The sequence below is a fragment of the Filicampus tigris genome, chromosome 5 (genome assembly GCF_054856515.1).
Source record: "Filicampus tigris isolate MCC_2025a chromosome 5, RoL_Ftig_1.0, whole genome shotgun sequence".
Lineage (NCBI taxonomy): Eukaryota > Metazoa > Chordata > Actinopteri > Syngnathiformes > Syngnathidae > Filicampus > Filicampus tigris.
In genome coordinates this window covers 22,962,530-22,983,290 of record NC_141221.1, presented here as the reverse complement: position 1 = coordinate 22,983,290, position 20,761 = coordinate 22,962,530, and the positions used below count along the sequence as shown (strand labels likewise).

General features: G+C 41.6%; 1 protein-coding gene across 4 annotated transcripts in view; it reads right to left on the bottom strand.

Moving 5' to 3' along the window:
* Positions 1-20,761, bottom strand: part of tet3 (tet methylcytosine dioxygenase 3) — a 59,390-nt gene that overhangs the window by 37,230 nt on the left and 1,399 nt on the right. The window contains exons 2-3 of one of the 4 annotated variants that reach the window (XM_086030097.1): positions 17,953-18,569; positions 5,247-5,306 (exon numbers count right to left, since the gene is read on the bottom strand). In XM_086030097.1, the coding sequence (XP_085886223.1) occupies positions 5,247-5,306; positions 17,953-18,315 (423 nt within the window). In that variant the 5' untranslated portion in view covers positions 18,316-18,569. Of the gene's footprint in view, positions 1-5,246; positions 5,307-5,924; positions 6,262-17,952; positions 18,570-20,761 lie in introns of those variants that run through there. The other 3 variants (XM_086030099.1, XM_086030098.1, XM_086030101.1) reach the window with 3 other exon arrangements.

Below are 20,761 nucleotides of genomic sequence, written 5' to 3'. Positions count from 1 at the left end.
CAATCCTTGCTTTAAAAACTCCCTTGTGGAAACATATGTCTTATACTGCATAATTATTGTACCGTATGATTATTCCACCCTGGAAAAAGAACGATTCAAGAAAATCATCCAGCCATCTATTTTCAACACCACCAAGTAAATGATTAAAAACTCTGGCTTTTTTTTTTGTTAACTGCCCACGGTGAACGTATGTGAACTTCTGATCACAGCTGTATTGTTGAAGAGAAAAATGGCATCGATGATTGGCATAAATGGCCAAAACAATCACCTTTCAGCGTCCCTCCCCACCCCCCCAAAAATTAGCATATTTGTTAAGCCATTAGCATTGTACTTTCAAGAGAGCAAGCCATTTTCAAATTTTCAAACTTTCAAACTATAAAAAATGACCAAACTAGGATACAGGAGGTCTCTGCCTAACAGTGATATATCATGTGCTAATATTCTCATAATTTCTGCATGATGTAAAACCTTTCCAATATTTTTTTATACAGGTTTCCTGGCTGTGCATCGACGCATACAAAGACATAAACAGCATGTATATGTTTTTATTGTTAATAAGTAGTGGAATTTTATGAATAGAGCATATTTGATTCTTCAGATACTTTCATTCGTATTTTTATTATTTGTTTGTTTGTTTGCTTGTTTTTTTATGGCTTGGTCGTGAATCAATGCATTTTGTGTTGGTTGTCCGGACTGAGCCATACCTCCCGACATCAGGCACGTGCAAGTCAGCACGAGAAGCCCAGCTGGGGAAGCCCCCCTACCCCTCCCTGAAATCCACACAAAGAAAAAGGAGGAGTGGTTTGTGAGGGAGGCAGAAAAAAATGGAAAATGTGGCAGTGGGTGGGGGCTTGAAGGCAGCATAAGGAGCATAGAGGGCTGTATTTCTATTTTTTAAAAGTAGGTCCCTTTGTGCGTGTTCCTATCATATTAAGAATTTAATCATTTGTTAGTCAACCACAAACACCTGACATGAAAGGGTACTGATAACAATTAAAGGACCTGGACAACTTTACACGACGAATAAATTGTTAAGGGTGAAGAAAAAAATAAAATAAAACACTGAGTAATGCTTGCCAGTCAATGTGTAGAAAGTCAGGAGAATGCTGTGGACATTAAGAGGCATGTACAGAAGTAGTTTTACTCAAGCAATTTTATTTACAGTATGGAAATGTATCTTCTCGGCCGAATTAGACAAACATGGTCTTAAATTAGGTACAGCTCAGTCTTAAAAGGGAACAACAGAAACAACCCTATTCACTACAGCAGAGTGGCTGCTTGCCATTCTTGTCTCTCAGGACTTGAGCTAAGATTAGCTCTCCATATGTCTAGTCAGGCGGAGCCGCTTTTAAAGGGCCAGTGCTCTGCCATGGTAACTCAATGTATGGTCACAGCATGGCGTGCAAGAAATGCAGATTTACCATAGGGGCCATTCAAATTTTTCATCTGAACTCATGTAGCTAGGCACGCACTTACTAACCTTTTTAGAAAAGGAGAACAGAAATATATTCGGAAGCGGTTCTTAATGTCCTGTATTTGAATGCCACATTTCAACCTGCTTCTGTTGCTTCACCAACCGATTATTGGGCGCCTGTTTTAATCAGTGTGTGTGTGTGTGTGTGTGTGTGTGTGTGTGCGTGTGGGGGGTGTGCGTGTGTGTGTGTGCGTTTGTGTGATGGAAACTCAAACAGCTGTGGAGCTGTGTGACATAAAACCTCGCTGCATTCATGTATGAAACACGCACCCAGTGGGAGCAGCAGCACCGCCGGCAGTCATGTGAGAGTTAAAGAGTTAGAGCAACATTTCAGAGCTCCACCCACTTTTCTTTCCATACATTTTTTATTAACTGCGGCATCATGCAGATGACAAATTCCTTTCCCTTCCATCACACGCAGACAGCAGCAACAAAGCCGACACGACATCACTAAAACACGCTCGTACTGGGCTCATGTTGGGGCTCTAGACACAAGCTAACTGATGATGTATACGTCATTCTGAAGCTCGCAAAATGTATTAAACAAACAATTATTTGTTAACATAAAATACATTTGGGTAAAAATGTCCTTTCCATCATTTGGAAATTCCATTCCAAACGTATCTAACGGATGTTTTCAAGAACCTAATCATCACTGTTTTGAGAATCCAAATTCTTGAAACAAGGTCACCATTTTAGAATGTAACAGCAGATAAACTTGCACTACAACTGTTTTGTTGTGTGTTATGGGGCCAGTAAGGCAAGTGAGGAAATCATCACTATATCAAATACATTATTTGTATGAATGTCTTGGGACCAAGGTCATCATAGTTAATGAAAGAAACAAAATATCTACAACTCCATCCATCCATTATCTGAACCGCTTTATCCTCACGAGGGTCGCGGGCGTGCTGGAGCCTATCCCAGCTGTCTTCGGGCAGTAGGCGGGGGACACCCTGAATTGGTTGCCAGCCAATGGCAGGGCACACACAGACAAGCAAACATCCGCACTCACAATCACACCTATGGACAATTGAGAGTATTCAGAAAAATGTGATTTAGCAATCAATTGGGCAGGTATAGACACTTGAGTTATCCCTGAATGCTTCTTTTGATCATCTTAAGAACACATTTTGGACATTCTATGCATCCAAATTCATGGGAAAAAGAGATGTATTCATATTTTTAAAAAACAGGCTATTCATGACTAGATAAACAGATAAACAGTCAACGATTGGAACATTGTTACTCACTGTTTTCCTTGCTCAGGTTCTGCCCACAATTGATTGCTATCTCTTCTGTCCAATCTCTTATCACATGGTAATCATTAGCTTTCACCATTTATTACAAAACGAGCAAAATGGTAGTCCAACATATGCCAAGCATTCACCCCTTTGTAGGTGATGACTCAAAACCGTTTATTAAGCCTTAAGAAAATTAAATAATAATAATTTTAATGATAATAATAATAATAATAATAGGCAGCACGGCACTGTGGTTGACTGGTTAGCACGTCCGCCTCACAGTTCAGAGGTCGGGGGTTCGATTCCGGCTCCGGCCTCCCTGTGTGGTGTTTGCATGTTCTCCCCGTACCTGCGTGGGTTTTCTCCGGGAACTCCGGCTTCCTCCCACATTCCAAAAACATGCATGCTAAGTTGATTGGACTCAGTCTAAAATTTGCCCCTAGGTGTGATTGTGAGTGCGGATGTTTGTCTTTGTGTGCCCTGCGATTGGCTGGCAACCAATTCAGGGTGTCCCCTGCCTACTGCCCGAAGACAGCTGGGATGGGCTCCAGCACGCCCCGTGACCCTTGTGAGGATAAGCGGTATCGATAATGGATGGATAGATAATAATAATAATAATAATAAGGGTACTTTTATTGTTTAGTGGTTTGGCTTTTGGTATTCCAGCATGACTGCAAATTGAACTTGAATTGTAACTCATCAAACACCTCTGGGATGAATTACAACAGCAATTTTGAGCCAGGCCCTGTCTCATCATGAATAATTCTCCCAAATGTTGATATGCTGATATGAATGAAGACAAATTCTCACACAGATACACTCCTGATTAGTGTTGAAAGTCCACTACAACTCCGTATGTCGTACAGAACAAAACGTTTGTCTAAATGACCCCAGCCCTTTCCAGAAAAAGTGTGTTGAACGCATGAATGAATGGCACATTTGTGTTGTCAAACCTTCCACTTCCTGAGTCTGCGCAATACACCAAACCACTTCCTACACAACTACACACCCATGCACACACGTGGGTGCTGCTTAGCGGATTACGTGACCACCATTGGCTGCTGTACCTGAACTAAAATTAAAGCAGTGGTGTTGTCAGACACTCAATGTTGCCCTGGAAACTAGGTCAGTGTTAACCCTTTGCGTACCAGGCAGGGATTCCACGCTAACTAAACATCTGATTAACACACATTCCATCTGATGCCCCCGCACACACACATACATACAAATGCACGCACTCGCCATTTTAAAAGTCTTTTCCCACAGAGAGGAAATCCTTAGCGTGAGAAAGTCTGTCTTGGAACCTGTTGTTGTATTAGTAATCTCTTAATGAAACTGACTTCCTTAACAGCAGTAAAGGAAGAAAACGACTGAGACGATCCTGACTTGTCTGTGCATAACCAGTTTTTTGGACGTGTTGTATTGAAACGAGTGTTTGCCTTTTGGTAATCAGATAAGAGTCTGACAGAGAAACAAGATCTTCACAAGATCAACTCAACTGAACTGCTGATGAGCATATAGCAACCGTAACCATCAACAAACTCAGCTCAGGGAAACACAGAAGGAAAAGTACAGCAATGTGTTCAAGCAGGAAAACATTTTCCCACGTATGAAAGAATGTCAACCACATTTTTCATCATCTTGACATTTGCATTCGATGTTGAGTACAGCCTACGTCCGTCCGTGCATTATTGTCCACACGATGGCAGTCTCTTTTTCCAAGAAGGACAACTTGTTTACTACAGCATTTCCCGAACAATCATGTGTAGAACTCTCGCCGCTGGAACCTCCTACCCGCAAAAACGCACGTTCCTGATGCCGAGTGTGAATAGCGCAGTGAGAGCGGTGGATCTCCGCGGTAACACGCTGCGATTCGGTAAGCTTTACAGACCCGGCAGCGCGCAGGCGTGACCCACTAACTTTTACTCCCTTTACCTCATTTGACTCCAGAACCCACGCTCGGAAGGACGCCGCGCCCCCTTCCTCGCTCACGAGCCCGAATCTCGGGTTCCTCCTTCTTTTCCCTCCTCGGCCTCTTGTATCTCCGCATGCCTGGCGCTGGCACCAATCAGCGGGCAGCGTGGGACGCTTTAAAACTCAGGACGCTGCTACACATCACGAAGGCTCACGGCGGCTTGGAGATGGAACGCAACTTGTAATATGAGCCACTTGGAAGATATGGAAATGCGATATGGAAAGACAGATGTATTCTACACCTGGATGATCTTTGAGCAAGCATAAGGAGATCCTCTTTTCGAGGGGGACTTTAACACAACAGCGACAACGTCGTTTAATCCACACTTAAGAAGCAACTGGACAGTAATTGTGGACCCTTTAAGGTTTCATTAGGCGACAAAAATACACAAAGAGGTTGGAACATACGTGCAATCTGCTACACAAACATGTTGTGGTTGGGCGCACAAACGAGCACATTTACACCTCGGCGGTGCTTTAAAGACCAAACGGACCAGCGGCTGACATGTCAGCGACACACAAGCATGGCAACAAAACTCGGTGTCCTCTCTTACCTCAGCTGCCACTTCAGGGTTCCCCCAGCAGCCTGGACTGTTGTCTTCCAAATATTGCACCTTTCAAGCCATTTAACACACCGGGGGGAGGAAAGGGTGGAAGGATAGAGAGAGGGGAGGGGAGGGGAGGGGAGGGGAGGGGAGGGAGAATAACAATCAATAGAATAATGCGACAGGGGCCATTTCCAAACCACCTGCCATTAAGCGCAGTGGTTTTACCGATAAAAAGATCCAAATCTGTCAACCCAAACGATTGTCATTCCTCTCATCTTCAGCAAACATCAAATAGCACACAAATGTATTATCCCTGATTTGGGCCGGCATTCCCTTCCTCTGCTTGAACGGAGAATGGCACGTACGTAGGTATCATTTTAAATAGACAATCATGGCAGATGTCAACCTAGTGCAAGGCTCTCAATTCTCAACTCTTCCCAATTTCTGAGTGTGACTGAATCTAGGCGGAAACAAAAGGGCAGCCTTCGCGGTGGGGCCGGTCACAGTTAAAACAAAAGATGGTCTCGTTTGCCACAGGCTGGTCCCCTTGTCTACATAGCAACAAAATGATGTGTTTTGTCTCAAGATGCTCGTCCGTCCCGCCAGCCTCTTGGCCCCCCTTCCTTTTCCGGCACCCACCTATCAATCCTGAAACCGTGTGCATCTATCGTGGTGAATATTTACCCTCCAAGTCTCACGGCCGCCTTGCTTTGTATTCCTTCATCCGTTTGCAGAATCCCCATCAGGCAAGGAGCCAAGACTCCAGCTCCCCCTCGTCGTCACCTCTATCCCTCTCTTCTCTTTCTTTCTACTCCACACTCCTCCTCACTCTTTTTCTCTCTCTTTCCCCCTCTCTCTCCCTCTCTTCTCTCTGTGTTCCAGCAGCTCATTCAGGAAGCCATCTTGTGTTTTTAATCTGGTTTTGCCGGCGCCCTCGTACACACGCTCTCTCTCTCTTCCCCTCGCTCTCTCACTCTACCCCCCTCCCTTGCTCTCAATCCCTTGTGCGAGTACGCCAATAGGTCGACTGCACATGCACACAAACGCGCGCGCGCGCGCTCTGTGGTTGTTCTCCTTTTCCGCACACAGATTTTCAACGTCCTCTCAACGACCCCCTCCTCCTCTTTCTCGCTTCAAACATACACATTACTGAACAAATGTAGGTATATGCACACACATTCACACACACACACACACACGCACACAGATGACGTCACGTTGGACATAGTGCACAAAAGCAGCCCGTCCACCAATCAGAAGCCAGGCCGGGCTCTGCTGCTAGGGTGAAATTGAAGGAGCGCAAGGGGAGTGCTGCTAGAGGGAGGAATGGACGCTAGTAAAAAAAAGAAGAAAAAAAAAGAGGAGGTTAAACTAAAAAAGGCAAAGGGTTATTGAGTGTGTGTTTTTCAACACCGTAAAAGAGTGGCTGACATGAAGACACGGAGTAAAGGTGGACGGGAGGTGTGTGAGCGTGAGCGTGAGCGTGCGTGGGGTGGGGGGTTGTCTTCTGTCAATTATCTCTTCAAACTCGCCTTCCCTAAACAATGCCTCTGGTATGTGGTATCAAGCACCATCTGCGTTAGGGCTGCCTGCAATAACTGGACTGGACTGGACTACACGGTGCGCACGCACGCACGCGCACAAACACACCAATGCAAACAGCAACGCAATGTGCCTCCGACACCCAAAAAGCACGTTCCTCAGCAAAGTCCTCCAAAGCAAGCCGAGATGAGCAAAGACGACATAAGTAGGCAGTTGTACGACGGTGGTAAGACTATAAATCGCCAGGTGTGTTCACATCATCTGCGACCTGCTCGTCATTTGGCGTACCGTTCCAAACCACACTTGAGGAAACTCACAAGATGGATCAGACATAATAATGCCCTGCTTGAGTCTGGACGCCTTTTCTCTTTAGATTGTACCTCGACGGCTTTGTACAAATGGGAGTGCAGCCTAAAATTGCTGCGGAATAGACTGTTGACTAATGTCGAGCAGAATTTACATGCAAATGCTAAACTGGACGTCGCCGGCAGACAAGATGAAGTCTGTGTCCTACCGGCAGCGACACATCGGAAGGAAGTGAAAGAGACAGCGAGTTGAGAGGTAGACGGAGGGGACGAGCGAAAAAGGGGAAAGGATGTGAACTGCGGTGAGGCGAGGTGAGGCGAGGCACTACCGCGGTGACACAGCATTTGTAGCGGCTGTGTGACGCGCTCAAATGGTTCGGGATATCCCCTCTGCTGACGTCACGGGGGTCACTCACGTGTGGGGATGTGTGCGATTCCGTGTGTGTTCACGCGGGAGCAGAGGCGCGTTTGCGCCAAGCGTAGTCGGGTAGAGCGGCCCGAGCGCGACGTTATTGCAGAAAATACGCTTGCCGGTGGACCAGGTCGACTTTGTTCCGACTTTCCGTCGAAACAATAATTGCCGCAGTCTACTATTTCCAACACTTAACATCAGCAATTCATATTAAAGCAATGTGAAAAATGTGAACAATGGCCATTATGAATTATCCTACGTAAATTCATACACTACTCACAAAAAGCTAGGGATATTGGACTTTGGAGTGAAATTTCTGGATGAAGCTAAAATGCACCATAATAAACCTTACAGGTGAACTTCATTTGACCTTCTCTTAACTTTTAAATGCACATGTCCAACTGTTCAGTGTGGCAGGAGTTTTTTTTTTTGCACAACTTTCTGTTCTCTAACAAGGAGCTGAATGGCAAAATTCACAACAGGTGTTTGATCCGTGAATGGACCAGAAAACTTCAATGGAAGCCTTTCTCTGACTCTTCCAGTCTCCAGTTTTTATATGTGATGCATTTTACTGATGACACTCTGTGACACTCTAAGCTTAGTGACCACTTCACTCCAAGAACGTCCTGCTTGAAGTCTTGCAACGGCGGAGTTGTTTTGGTGTCATGATGTCAAAATGTGAACAGCATGATGAAGACGACTGGTTAAATTCCAATGATAATTGAACCAGGACAAACTCTTGTTGTGAATTTTGCTTTTCAGCTCCTTGTTAGAGAATAGCACAATGAGCAAAACTAACAGTAGAACAGTTGTACACGTGCATTCCAAAATGTTTAGAGAAGGTCAACCTAAATTCACCTGTAAAGGTCACAGTGCATTTTAGGTTCAACTTGAAATTTCACCCAAAAGCAGGATATTCCATTTTTTTGTGAGTATTTTAATGGCTACACATTTATCCAATAAATGGGAGTTTCTGAAATATCAGCCAATAACGCAAATTAGCAGCATGACAAGTGGCCGCCATCTTGGTGGACTTTTCTAAAAACATTTGAAAGAGCACTTCAAACTGCAAATTGCTGACTAAAGTACATGACCTACAACAACTGCACTGTAACAAATTGATGTAATGTCTACAGTAAAACTTTACAGTAACTTCTTGTTTTGTCATTTTACAGTGTTTACCTGTATAAGGCATTATGGGTAAAAACTAATTACAGTAACCCGCTACATAACTTTGCAGTTAAATATTGTAAAATTTACAGCAACTGTGTTCAGGCATGTATAGGTTATATATATATATATATATATATATATATATATATATATATATATATATATTACAGGTAAATACTGTTATTCGGATTTTGGGCGATTAGAATTTCCGTGAGGAGAGGAAACAATGACAGATACTGTACAGCCGTGCTCCCGAGCAGCTAAGAATTCAGCCGATTGGTGAGTAATATTTCTTTCATTTACATTTTTTTCCATAACTTTAGACAAGGCAGGTGTAACATTTAGCACAAGGGCAGTCTGCATCGTCTTCACATCGCATTTCTCCAATAATCAGACATCGTTACAGCTAAGGTGACATGCATTTATGCACTCAGCTGCCGAAGGGGATTCGGGGGTGTTGAGGTATTGATGCCAGCAGAGAAAGTTTTATTCGCTTAAGTTTTATGTTATTGGTGTGTTTGACCGTTTTTGACCGAGCTGGAAAATGTACCTTTGTAGGAATTTGGTTTAAATTAGATGTCTAAAAGTTTGCACGCTTTTCTGCGTTTGTTCCTCTGCTATCATACACAGTCCAATTAGTTAAAAATAATAAAGTAACAATCTACCATATCGCGTGTTTTGCAGCTTGTACTTCATATTGTTCCAGAGCTCCACATAAAGCACCACCACTGAAGTCCACGGTGACCAAACTAAAATGAAGGGGATGTTGAGGTAAAAACATGTTGTACAATTTATAGTTAAACTGTAACAACGCAATATGTAAACATCCAATGCATAAGGCTTCTTTTCTTTGCATGCAAGTTACAATAAGTTTGTCCCCCTGGGTTTGTTAGAGCCAGTAATGTTAATCTAATTTATAAACTGCAGTGAACGTTTATTTGGGATTCAGATTGTGTCCAAGTTACCTCAAGCAAACTAAATTTGCCTACACATGTTTAACACTGGCGGCACGGTGGTCGACTGGTTAGCACGTCCGCCTCACAGTTCAGAGGTCGCGGGTTCGATCCCGGCTCCGGCCTCCCTGTGTGGAGTTTGCATGTTCTCCCCGTGCCTGCGTGGGTTTTCTCCGGGCACTCCGGTTTCCTCCCACATTCCAAAAACATGCATGGTAAGTTGATTGGATACTCCAAATTGGCCCTAGGTGTGATTGTGAGTGCGGATGTTTGTCTCTGTGTGCCCTGCGATTGGCTGGCAACCAGTTCAGGGTGTCCCCCGCCTACTGCCCAAAGACAGCTGGGATAGGCTCCAGCACGCCCCGCGACCCTTGTGAGGAGAAGCGGTACAGATAATGGATGGATGGATGGATGTTTAACACTATACTATTATCTCAGACAAGAAATCATGCATTCGGTTGTATGCGTGCGTGCGTGTCATCTCACAAACTAGGCATGAAGCTAGAATTTTTTGTGCACACTCATAACCATATGTAAAAAAAAAAAAAAAACTGTGGTTAAAGACAAATGTGATCCATTCCAATGTGTGATCCTCCTGCTTATGGCACACTTCAAAGAGAACCCTGAAGTACTCATTTTGCAGACAGATGTATGTGAAATTGTAGTTTGCAGAGATGACCTCTCAATTATAAAACTGGAAAATCAACCTATGAAAGACATTTCTGCATTTTTTTCTTTTTTGCTTTTTTTTTTTAGTTGTTGGGAACTGCAGCTGACACCGAAAGAACACTGCTCTTTCCTGACTCTCCAAGACTAATTGCCTTCGGTAAGCTATGCAGTATTTTTAAAGTCCACCCAAACATATTTTTTTCAAGAATATGTTCCCACCAGGCCCACTATATATTCTGATTCATTTTGCGTTTTTGGAATATAAGTTAACCAGCAAAATGCACTCGTTTTTAGCCATCTCTGGGGGGGGGGGGGGCATTTTGTGTTCTGCCGATTGAAAATGACAATCATGGCTGACCTGTTTTCTCAACCTGAGCCGTGATCGGTCATTGTGAGCTTTTGTGATGTCATTTTCATTCGACAGAAGTGACAAAATGGACTAAGAATTAGACAGAGATGGCTAAAAACGAGTGGATTAACATTTCTTCCACTAACGCAATATTTAACAGAATGCCCTGTTTCAACTAGTGGGCTCGCATAAAACATATTCTCGAAAAAAGTATGTTTGAGTTAACTTCCCTTTTAATGCCTACACACTAGGGTGTGTTTGTTTTGACTGCATTGACTGGATACCATATCTCCAGAAATAGGAGGGACTTTCTTCAGATTTGGCACAAATATTCTTTGAGAAAAACTTATTAGTTTTTGGAGGTCAGATGAAATAGCATAATTTTTGTTTGCCTATGGAAGGTCAAACAATTGTCTTGTTTTGTGTGACTTGATTGATTTTGCTGGCTTGTCCATAAGATGTGAGCACAGTTTTTCATTAAGTTTTGTTTTCTTATTTTAGATGTTTGGCTGCAACCCCAGCAGTGGCACAAAAACATCGAAACTAAACAAAACTATCAATCCGCATGTCTCCCCCCCGGACAATGGATTTTGAATGGCTTTTTGTGTAGGATAAAGATAAGACCTTTTTGATGTTATTTTAATAAAATTATTTTGTAGCAGCTCTGAAACTGTACTATTATTTGTTTCATTCACAATCTGCATTATTTTGCAAAGCAGCTAAAAAACATTAACTGTAAAATATTATACAACAACATACTGTATTATTTATTTACAGGTATTTACTGGCGGTGTCCCCGGCCTACTGCCCGAAGACAGCTGGGAAGCTGGGGATAAGCAGTATCGATAATGGATGGATATATATATATATATATATATATATATATATATATATATATATATATATATATATATATATATATATATATATATATATATATATATCCATCCATTATCGATATATATATATATATATATATATATATATATATATATATATATATCCATTATCGATATATATATATATATATATATATATATATATATATATATATATATATATATATATATATATATATATATATATATATATATTTCCACGTATGTCGGATTTTACCGTTAATGTCGAAATTTACGTCCAAATACTTTGTATAAAAAAAGGAAAATACATTCAAATAAAAAGCATAAGATGCTGTACTTAGCGTTACTGCTGAGAAGTGGATGGAGAAGACAAGAGGAGGGCGAAAAGGCAAAGATACTGGCGTCACGCAAACAGACACGATTAAGATACTCTGCGCATGCTCATTGCTCAACCGCACGAAATGCTGATCTTTGTAGTTCAGGAAGTCCTTGTATGCGGAAGTACGTTGTTTGACGCGAAACCCATCGCAAATACAGGTAAAATATAGGTAAACAAGCTCAGAGACGCAGCAAAAAAGCACACTTTCAGGGCAAGGAAAAAATCGGCTTCTTCATTCCTGTGGTGAGTGACATGAATATCAATTGTTTTATTGACGGTTAAAAGTAACAAGCAGAAATGACGTCCATTTGAGTTATGAGGCCATGTGTCCTTGTACACAGTGGCTTATTCAAATGCCGGAGCAACTCTGTCCGTTCAATCATGTAAACGGAATTTTCAGAATATTTCAGAAATCAGAATATTGACTTCAACCCGAATATTGACTGCATGTAAACGTAGTCACTGTGGTGCTGGGAACAAAATAGAGGAGGAGGCACGGGCGTCATAAAGTGGAAACGTCGTAGGTCGCGTATGTCGTAGTACGAGGACTGCCTGTATCGATACACATATACAGGGGTGCACAAAACTGGTACACATGCGCAACAGATATCACTGATGCGTACCTGTAGTGGTGCAACGAAACATCTCTGATCCGTAATCGGTATGGATCAAGCATCACTGTTCGAGGCGGGCACGATCCGCGGAATGGTTAGTGCAAAAAACTTTGCACCTCACGGTCACAGTATGGGAGCGTTTTGCAAACATACTCAACGAACACACCACCTTGTAAAGTCTAACTTAAAAATAAAGCTTACCAAATAATACATTAAGTCATTGATGCCAATGCAATTGCCTTAGTACATTTTTTCTTTAAAGTTGGCCCCCGTGACAACGGCTACCTTGACTTCCGTTTTCGAAGTACATCAACACAACGCCATCCCGAAATCATATTCAGCCGCTAATTTAGGATGCAAACAAACTACTAGTTAATTGCGTTGTCATTGTATGATACAGCACAAGTCTAGCTGTTAGCATTAGCAACAAGTTTTCTTTTTTTTTCTTATTTTTCAATATTTTGCACCTAGATTACTTTGTTATGCACTGTCCATGTTTAAAGGTAGGTGTGTTAAATTGCACTTCAAAGTCTCTTTCATTATGAAAAAAAATAAAATTGTCTTCATTTACTCTACAAGAACACTTTTGCTCATTAAATAATTTTAAGAAGACATTCACCTCAAAATGTCTGGCAGGATACCTTGTTATCATATGCACTGTACCATGTATTCTTCTTATGGGCAAAAGCGTTTCATAAAATAAATGAAAACAATGATCTATATGACTTAAAATCCGTAACCGATCCGAATCATGACTTATGTGATCCGTGAACCACGACTGATTAGCAAAGACAAGCTCCTGGTACTCATGTGAGTAACCCATGAAAATATTTATGTGCACCCCTGTATATATAACTCATTAAGTAAGGATTTGAGTTCATAAACAGGTTACATATATATATATATATATAGAGAGAGAGAGAGAGAGAGAGAGAGAGAGAGAGAGAGAGAGAGAGAGAGAGAGAGAGAGAGAGAGAGAGAGAGAGAGAGAGAGAGAGAGGGAGAGAGGGGCCTCTGCGCTAAGTGTATGATATACCCCAGTTAATCTGGGCCGGGGGTCTCTGTGATGGTGGCGCTCCCTGTGGCCGTGGGCTGTCATTCCTCTCAGCGTGGATGAGCTCCCCTTGGATACCCTTTCCTCATATGGTTTCTCTGTGCCTTGCCATGTCTTTTTAACACAATGTATCAGGTTGTGTGCATGTGTGTGTTTCGTGTCTGTGTGTGTGAGTGCAGATGTGCTTGTGGATATATGTCTTTGTGTATGTTGAGAGGGAGCGGATCTTCTTTATATGTTGTAATTTGGATGTTTTTATTGCACAGCACTTTGAGCAGCAATTTCATGTATGGAAAGTGCTATTTAAATAAAATGTGATTGATTTATATTTTTGCAAATAATTTGGGGGGGGGTTGACTTCTCCATTAAGAAAAAAAAAAAAAAAACTGGCATAACTATCCTGACATTGTCAAGAGACGAAAGATGATGACTATGTGATTTCTTGTGAATGAGTAGTGTGAATAATATTACTGGATGATGTAAAATCAAGAGTGAGAAATGGTTAACTGAAATCGGATAGAGTTCTTTCAGAGGTCAGGGGTTCAAAAATGTGGAGGCAGTAAACCTCTATTACATAACAACAAGAGAAACTCAGGAAAGACAATGGTCACAATTTGGAGCACTCTTTGAATATGTCTGCTTACCTCTCAGCCACTGACTGAACTCATGTTGCAGAGGCCTACAGTAGATACGGTCCAGGGTCAACCGACTAATGACAAATGCTCACACTTTTACAAGTGTTGATTCCTCTGACATGAATGTTCTGAATGTGAAAGTATGAAGAAGAAACGTCAGTTAACAAACAACTGCCATTTTGCAGGAAACCTTTGAGGGGGTTGCGTGAAACACACAGACAGCAAAACAAGACAGGACAGGTCTGAACAGTGCTGATGAGAACCCTTGTTTCCTGTTTGTGGCAAAACAAACCACGTGTCAATTCTTTGAAACTTTTAGTGATCCTCAGCCCTAACAGGTTTCTCCTGCCTCTATGTCCTTTACTAACAGCCTCTAATCATTATACATAAGCACTACTGTTTGATTCTGGTTGAACAAATTCAAAGGATACACACGTGTATTTTTCCTATACAAGATTGCATATCTACAATTATCTACTTAATTGGGGAAATGAAATAATGTAGAGATACAACGATTAATCAATGAATCAACAACTAATCGATCATGTAAAATTAAAATAAAACATTTGCAAATGTCTACTTTTACTTTGGAAAACAATGATCAATGTTTTTGCCTGCTTTCTGACATGTCACACACCAAACCATTAACTGAATTACAATACATTTTCTGCACTGTCAATGTGAAATAATGTCCTGCTTTGGAATATAGGGTTGGAAATTTTAAGAAAAATTCAGATGCATGGATTAATCAACAAAATAATTGATAGATTAATCAATAATTGAAATAATAATACTCTTAGTACAACTTTTGACTACATTTTTAAATTTGAGATGAAAGTAAACTTTTCTAGAGGATTTTTTGCGCTGATTCCAAATCTGCCCTAGTTGTTTCTCTAACGAATCAGGTTTTATTAATACTACTACTACTACTACTATTACTACTACTACTACTACTACTACTACTACTACTACTACTGCGAATAATAATAATAATAATAATAATAATAATAATAATAATAATAATAATAATAATAATAATAGGTGGTCGACTGGTTAGCACGTCCGCCTCACACTTCAGAGGTCGTGGGTTCGATCCCGGCTCCGACCTCCCTGTGTGGAGTTTGCATCTTCTCCCCGTGCCTGCGTGGGTTTTCTCCGGGTACTCCGGTTTCCTCCCACATTCCAAAAACATGCTTGGTAGGTTGATTGGACACTCTGAATTGGCCCTAGGTGTGATTGTGACTGCGGATGTTTGTTTGTCTCTGTGTGCCCTGCAATTGGCTGGCAACAATTTTGGGTGTCCCCTGCCTACTGCCTGAAGACAGCTGGGATTGGCTCCAGCACACCCGTGACCCTTGTGAGGATAAGCGATATAGATAATGAATAATAATAATAATAATAATAAGCAGAGATGGGTGTGTCAGTAAATTTTGCAGGCAAGTCATTTCTCACCCACCAGCGACCGGGCCACCCGTTCATCATCGTCATTATTTCAAGCCAAACCAAAACCGTCATTGTCAGTCCATCACTTTGTCTTCATTATTTGCAATGCTCTTGTCTCTGCGAAATCCATCCATGACCATAATGGTGTGGTTAGACCGAACACGAGCTTTCTCTTTCTCCTTCTTCTTGTCCTCTTCTACTTCTTCTCATTCTTTATTTTATTGCTGGATGACAGCTTTTTGGTGAATAACGACACCTACTGCACAGGAACCGCAAAGGGACTTTGGCGGGCTATGTTCCAACCTTCACCTATCGTCACGAGCTGTGAGTCATGACCGAAAGAGCAATACAAGCGGCCAAAATGAGTTAAGGGTGTCTAAAAAAATATGTCAATATAATTTATATATCATTCTTTTTCCTTTTCCTTTAATTTGCTTATTACATATGTTAATAAAATGGTGAACTACTCTTTTTTTAGTACACGGTTTAAAACTGGCAGTTCAAAAAAATGTTAAATACAATATTAAGAAAACGTCATAATAAGTGTCCTCGGACGATATGAAAAAAATAATAATCTTGATCTTTTTTTGGGGGGTGGGGGTTTAGGGTCTCTGATGCAGATGAGCCAAGCACTCGTTCATTCAGTACAATATGGCTCAATCAACCAATACCTGGATAATGATAATAAAGTAAGAAATGAATGTCCACCACAGTTATGAGTTATGCTTCTACTTTACAATATGTGAAGCCACAGTGATTCTTTGAAAAATAAAAATAAAGTTAAGAATGTTTTATGCTCTGAGTTGTATACACAGTTAATTAGGATTTAATATTGATGTCCATTATTCATATGGTTATTTTATACACACAACCTCTAAACATTTACCTTCTACTTATTGCAATGTAAAGGAACTTTCTCAACGTTTCATGTCCAGTTGTCATGATCGTGTAATGTAAACTGTGATTTAAAACATTACTTATTTGTTCGGCAGTCCATCCTAAATCATGACTTTAGGAGCCTAGTCAAGTTTTTCCTGTTTCTCCCCAACTGCTGACTGTTCGTTGCATCTTCCTCCTTCTTGACTTGAAAACCCATCCCCCGCCTTTTCAGAGCCTGATGCACATACAAACACATTTAGCCACGCGCGCGCACACACTACACACTTGTAAATGTGGACTCTTTCTTCACACACCCACACACACAAACACAAAATAGCCTAAGGTTAACCCCCACCCTCGGATGAAGCCTAGTAGGTCAAAGGACAAAGCAGAGGCAAATACAGGAATTCTCCTGTGCGGTTGCCTGCACAGCTCCTCAACCATGCACACACAGACACACACGCACCCACACCCGCACACACACACACACACACACACACTCTATTCACAGGACCCTGGTAATTGGAGCTGTTAAGAAAATTGACTCAGAATATGTGGCTAGACCTATTACAGCCTAACCTACATTGTGAAAACATACTGTCAACCCATGCTTTTATCACATATTGAAGCTAAAATTCGGACAAACACGTTAGATCTGCTTTTTAAATGATACCCGGATTTGCATTGGTAGGAGAAGTTACAGTCACAGTTGCGTGAGTTAGACTGACAGAAGGCAGCTGCCTAATATTTAAAAAGGGTAAAAAATCTATTTGTGTTTTATTTTGTGTGTGTGTGTGGGGTGGGAGGGGTCTAGTCATGCTAGCAAGCCACTGGCTATCAGAGGATGACGTAAGAACACTGGAGCATGCTATTTGTAATTGGGTAGCAGGAATTTGTTCAATTGTGATGTTGATTGAAATCGGTTATGTAATGTATTTGTTGTGCAGTTTTTGCACAATCCACCTAACTAACAAATAAACAAAAATCAAAACAGTACCTCATGGCCTGGACTCGTTAATGTCACAATTGTTGAACAAAACAGACAGGCGTGAAAAGAAGATAAATATATGGGGAGATGGGTCAGTTCAAGCACAAAATCCTTGAAATTGCCGCAAGTGTCTCGGGATTTAGACCAACTGTACACGCGGGACAATATTTACTTCCACACTTCCGAGGTCCTCACTTCACAGACGCATTCCGTTCACATTAGGAGACACAATTTTGTTGTAATGTGAGCGACTAAATCAAAAGATCAGGTATCTGAAACAATACGGAATAGGCAACATATGCCGTGCAGTGTAAACAAAGCCTGAGAGTCCTGAAGGGAGATGCATCATACTACATTTTCCCAACTTATGTCCCTCATAAATCACGCCATAACATCAAATGAACCAAACATCCAATTTGTTCCACTAATTGGAAAAAAACATTAGATATCAACTCACCTCCCAGGTCTCCCGTCTTCTTTTCAGCTCCTCACATTTGCGCAGCTTGCAGATCTGCTTGCCCGTCTTGCGGTTGAGACAGTTAACACAGGCACCGCAGTTCTCTTTGCGAAGGCATGGAGTGCAGGCACCACATTTCTTCCTCCTTTTCTTTTGGGGGTCGGAGGTGGCATCCAGTTGGGTGTCAGTGGGAGACAAGGAGAAGAGGCCTGCTTGCTGATGCTCACTCTCTATGTACTTGGTCAGCGGGGACGTCTTGGCTAGTACTTTTCTATTAGCGGGATGATTAGGAACTTCACTGCTGAAAAAAAAATCGGAGACGTCCTGAGAAGGTGGACTGGACGCTGCCCTCGGCTTTGACATTATTTCCTACGTTGTGTCTGGATTTTGAAGGATTTTAACACTGCTTTGGTTTGAGACACAAAAAAAACAAACAAATAAAAAATGGCCCACTTCTAAATGCTACACATTAGTGTTTGTCATATATATTAATGTAAGAGGCCATCCAGATGACCCTGTGGAATCTTTTCTTGCTACCCTGAGGCATGGTTGGTGGTCCACCAGAGTTTGGGCAGAAAAACTGCCTCTTGTGGAATCGTGGTTGTGCCTGGACCAGCCTAGACAGAAGTCAAAAGGGAAATAACAATGAAGCAAATCCCATTAATTTGTGAAAAAAGAAAATGCTGTAGAATAGTATTTTTTACATACGGTGCTTCAAAGAGACATTTCACTAACACTTAGCGTTACTCAACTACACTTTGATAAATCTGGATAACTACCAACATTGCAAGTCAGTGGAGGATAATTTAGTTCAGGCCAAACCATCTTCTTCAGTACCATAAAAGCCAATGGAGTTACAACTCTAATAACAATAAAAACAACTCACCTTGAAGTATGTATTCAGTTTGTGCTTTCTAATCCCAACGGTCACTATTTGGCTCATGGTCTTATAGGTTCTATGTTTATTCTTTGGGAAGCTTCTATGTTTAACCACAGACCCCACATGGACAAGGGCCTAAGTCCCTCACTCAAAAGAATGGAGGGGGGATGATGTGCTGATGCGCTGATGCCGCGCACTGTCCTCTTTGTCTCGTGGTCACACGTTCCAGTTGACCGTCAATAAAAGCTGGATTGTTCTGAGAAAAGCCACATTTTCTTTGCTGTTGCCCAGTTTCACAACAACTGAATGTGTTTTAGGAACTATTTCCAGCTACCGCTATATAGAAGGCAAAAAACTCAGATTTGTACTCGCTGCCTTATTGGATACACTTGCTCAAGAAAAAACAGCAAGGCGCACGGCAGCAACCGCACTCATTTCGGCATGGAAAAAAGATGACAATACTGTAGTCTTGTTTGAAGTTGTGAGTATTATTGTTGACCTTGTCCATCGCGTTATGACACAGGATAATCCACAAGTGGCCAAGCTCAGCTCACCTCAAACATATTTACACATGTTCAATGTACTTACAGCAAATGGCCATGTTACCTGATCTCAGTCCTATAGAACGCCATGAGGCGCAACCAGATGTTTACATCATTGATGTGCAGCCTTTAAATCTGCAGCAACTGCATATTACAATTGCAATGTGCTTTTGTTTTTGGTTTTTTTTTGTAGCGAGCGTTTGTCTTCATCAGGCTCACGGAGCCTATTCCAGCTGACTAGTGAGAGGCGGAGTCCAACTTGGACTGGTCGCCAGCCAAATCAAAGGGCATATTTGTGTCAATATGAACCCAAATGTTTGATTAATGCTTCCAGCCACCTTATAGAATCTGCCTGAAGGGCAGTTCTAAGGTGTGAAAGGGGGCTCAAACTCATACCATCAAGGTGTACTTAATAAAGTGTCTGCTGAAGGTTTACAGTATTTAACTATTTGGGGCCTATTTTTCACATAACTGACTAAGATGGGCTTATAAATCACATGTAAAATTCACACATAAAATGTAAACCCAATAACTGACATTCGTTTTAATATAACAGTACAGCACTTCTGCCTCACAGTTAGGAGGTTTGGGGTTCAAATCTTGGCTTGGTTCTTCCATGCTTGCGTGGCTAAATTGTCCATAAGTTGCATGTATTTTTGTCCTTTATCTTGTTTCCGTTCTGAAACACTACATGTATGCAACATAACCAATATTCCATGTTAAGTTGCAAAGAGGGCTGCCTTAAGCCATTGGTGGTTGAATGCCATGCTCATTGGTCCATTTCAGTGGACGGGAAGCAAAGTGGCATCCCTCCGACAACCCATCCCAGTGACCATACATGGAAAAATATCTTGCTTTTCCACTGCACAGTACCACCAACTCAGCTCGACACATTTTAACTAATCTTGGTTTGCAGTATCGGTTTTACATTTTAAACTGTGGGAAAGAGCGAAAAGCATGCAGATTTCAATGCATCAGTTGAATTGGTATGATAACAAACCCACTAGGGAGTTTAACGAGGGTCCTCTTGTTGGCAATGGTAACGAGACAAATTTTATTTGAGAGGAGACTGAGGGCGGCGAGAAATCTCACCACCTTAAGATGTCGCAACATGGTATGCTAAAAATAAAAGTGCAGTGTTCCGCCACTATATCGTGGTTCATTGTCGGATATTTTAAGCGGTGATTTTTGATTGGTTTTTACAGTTTATTGTCTTAATTTGGAGTTGACCGCCTTCATTGTGCTGTAAAATTCAAGTTAGCACTGAGGTCTGCTAGAAAAGATGCAGTGTAATTAAGTGTAAGAGGAATAGGCAGAGAAGATCCCCAAGATCCCCAACTCCATTAATAGTCTTCAGTGAAATAGGGCAGAAAGAATAAACTGCGTG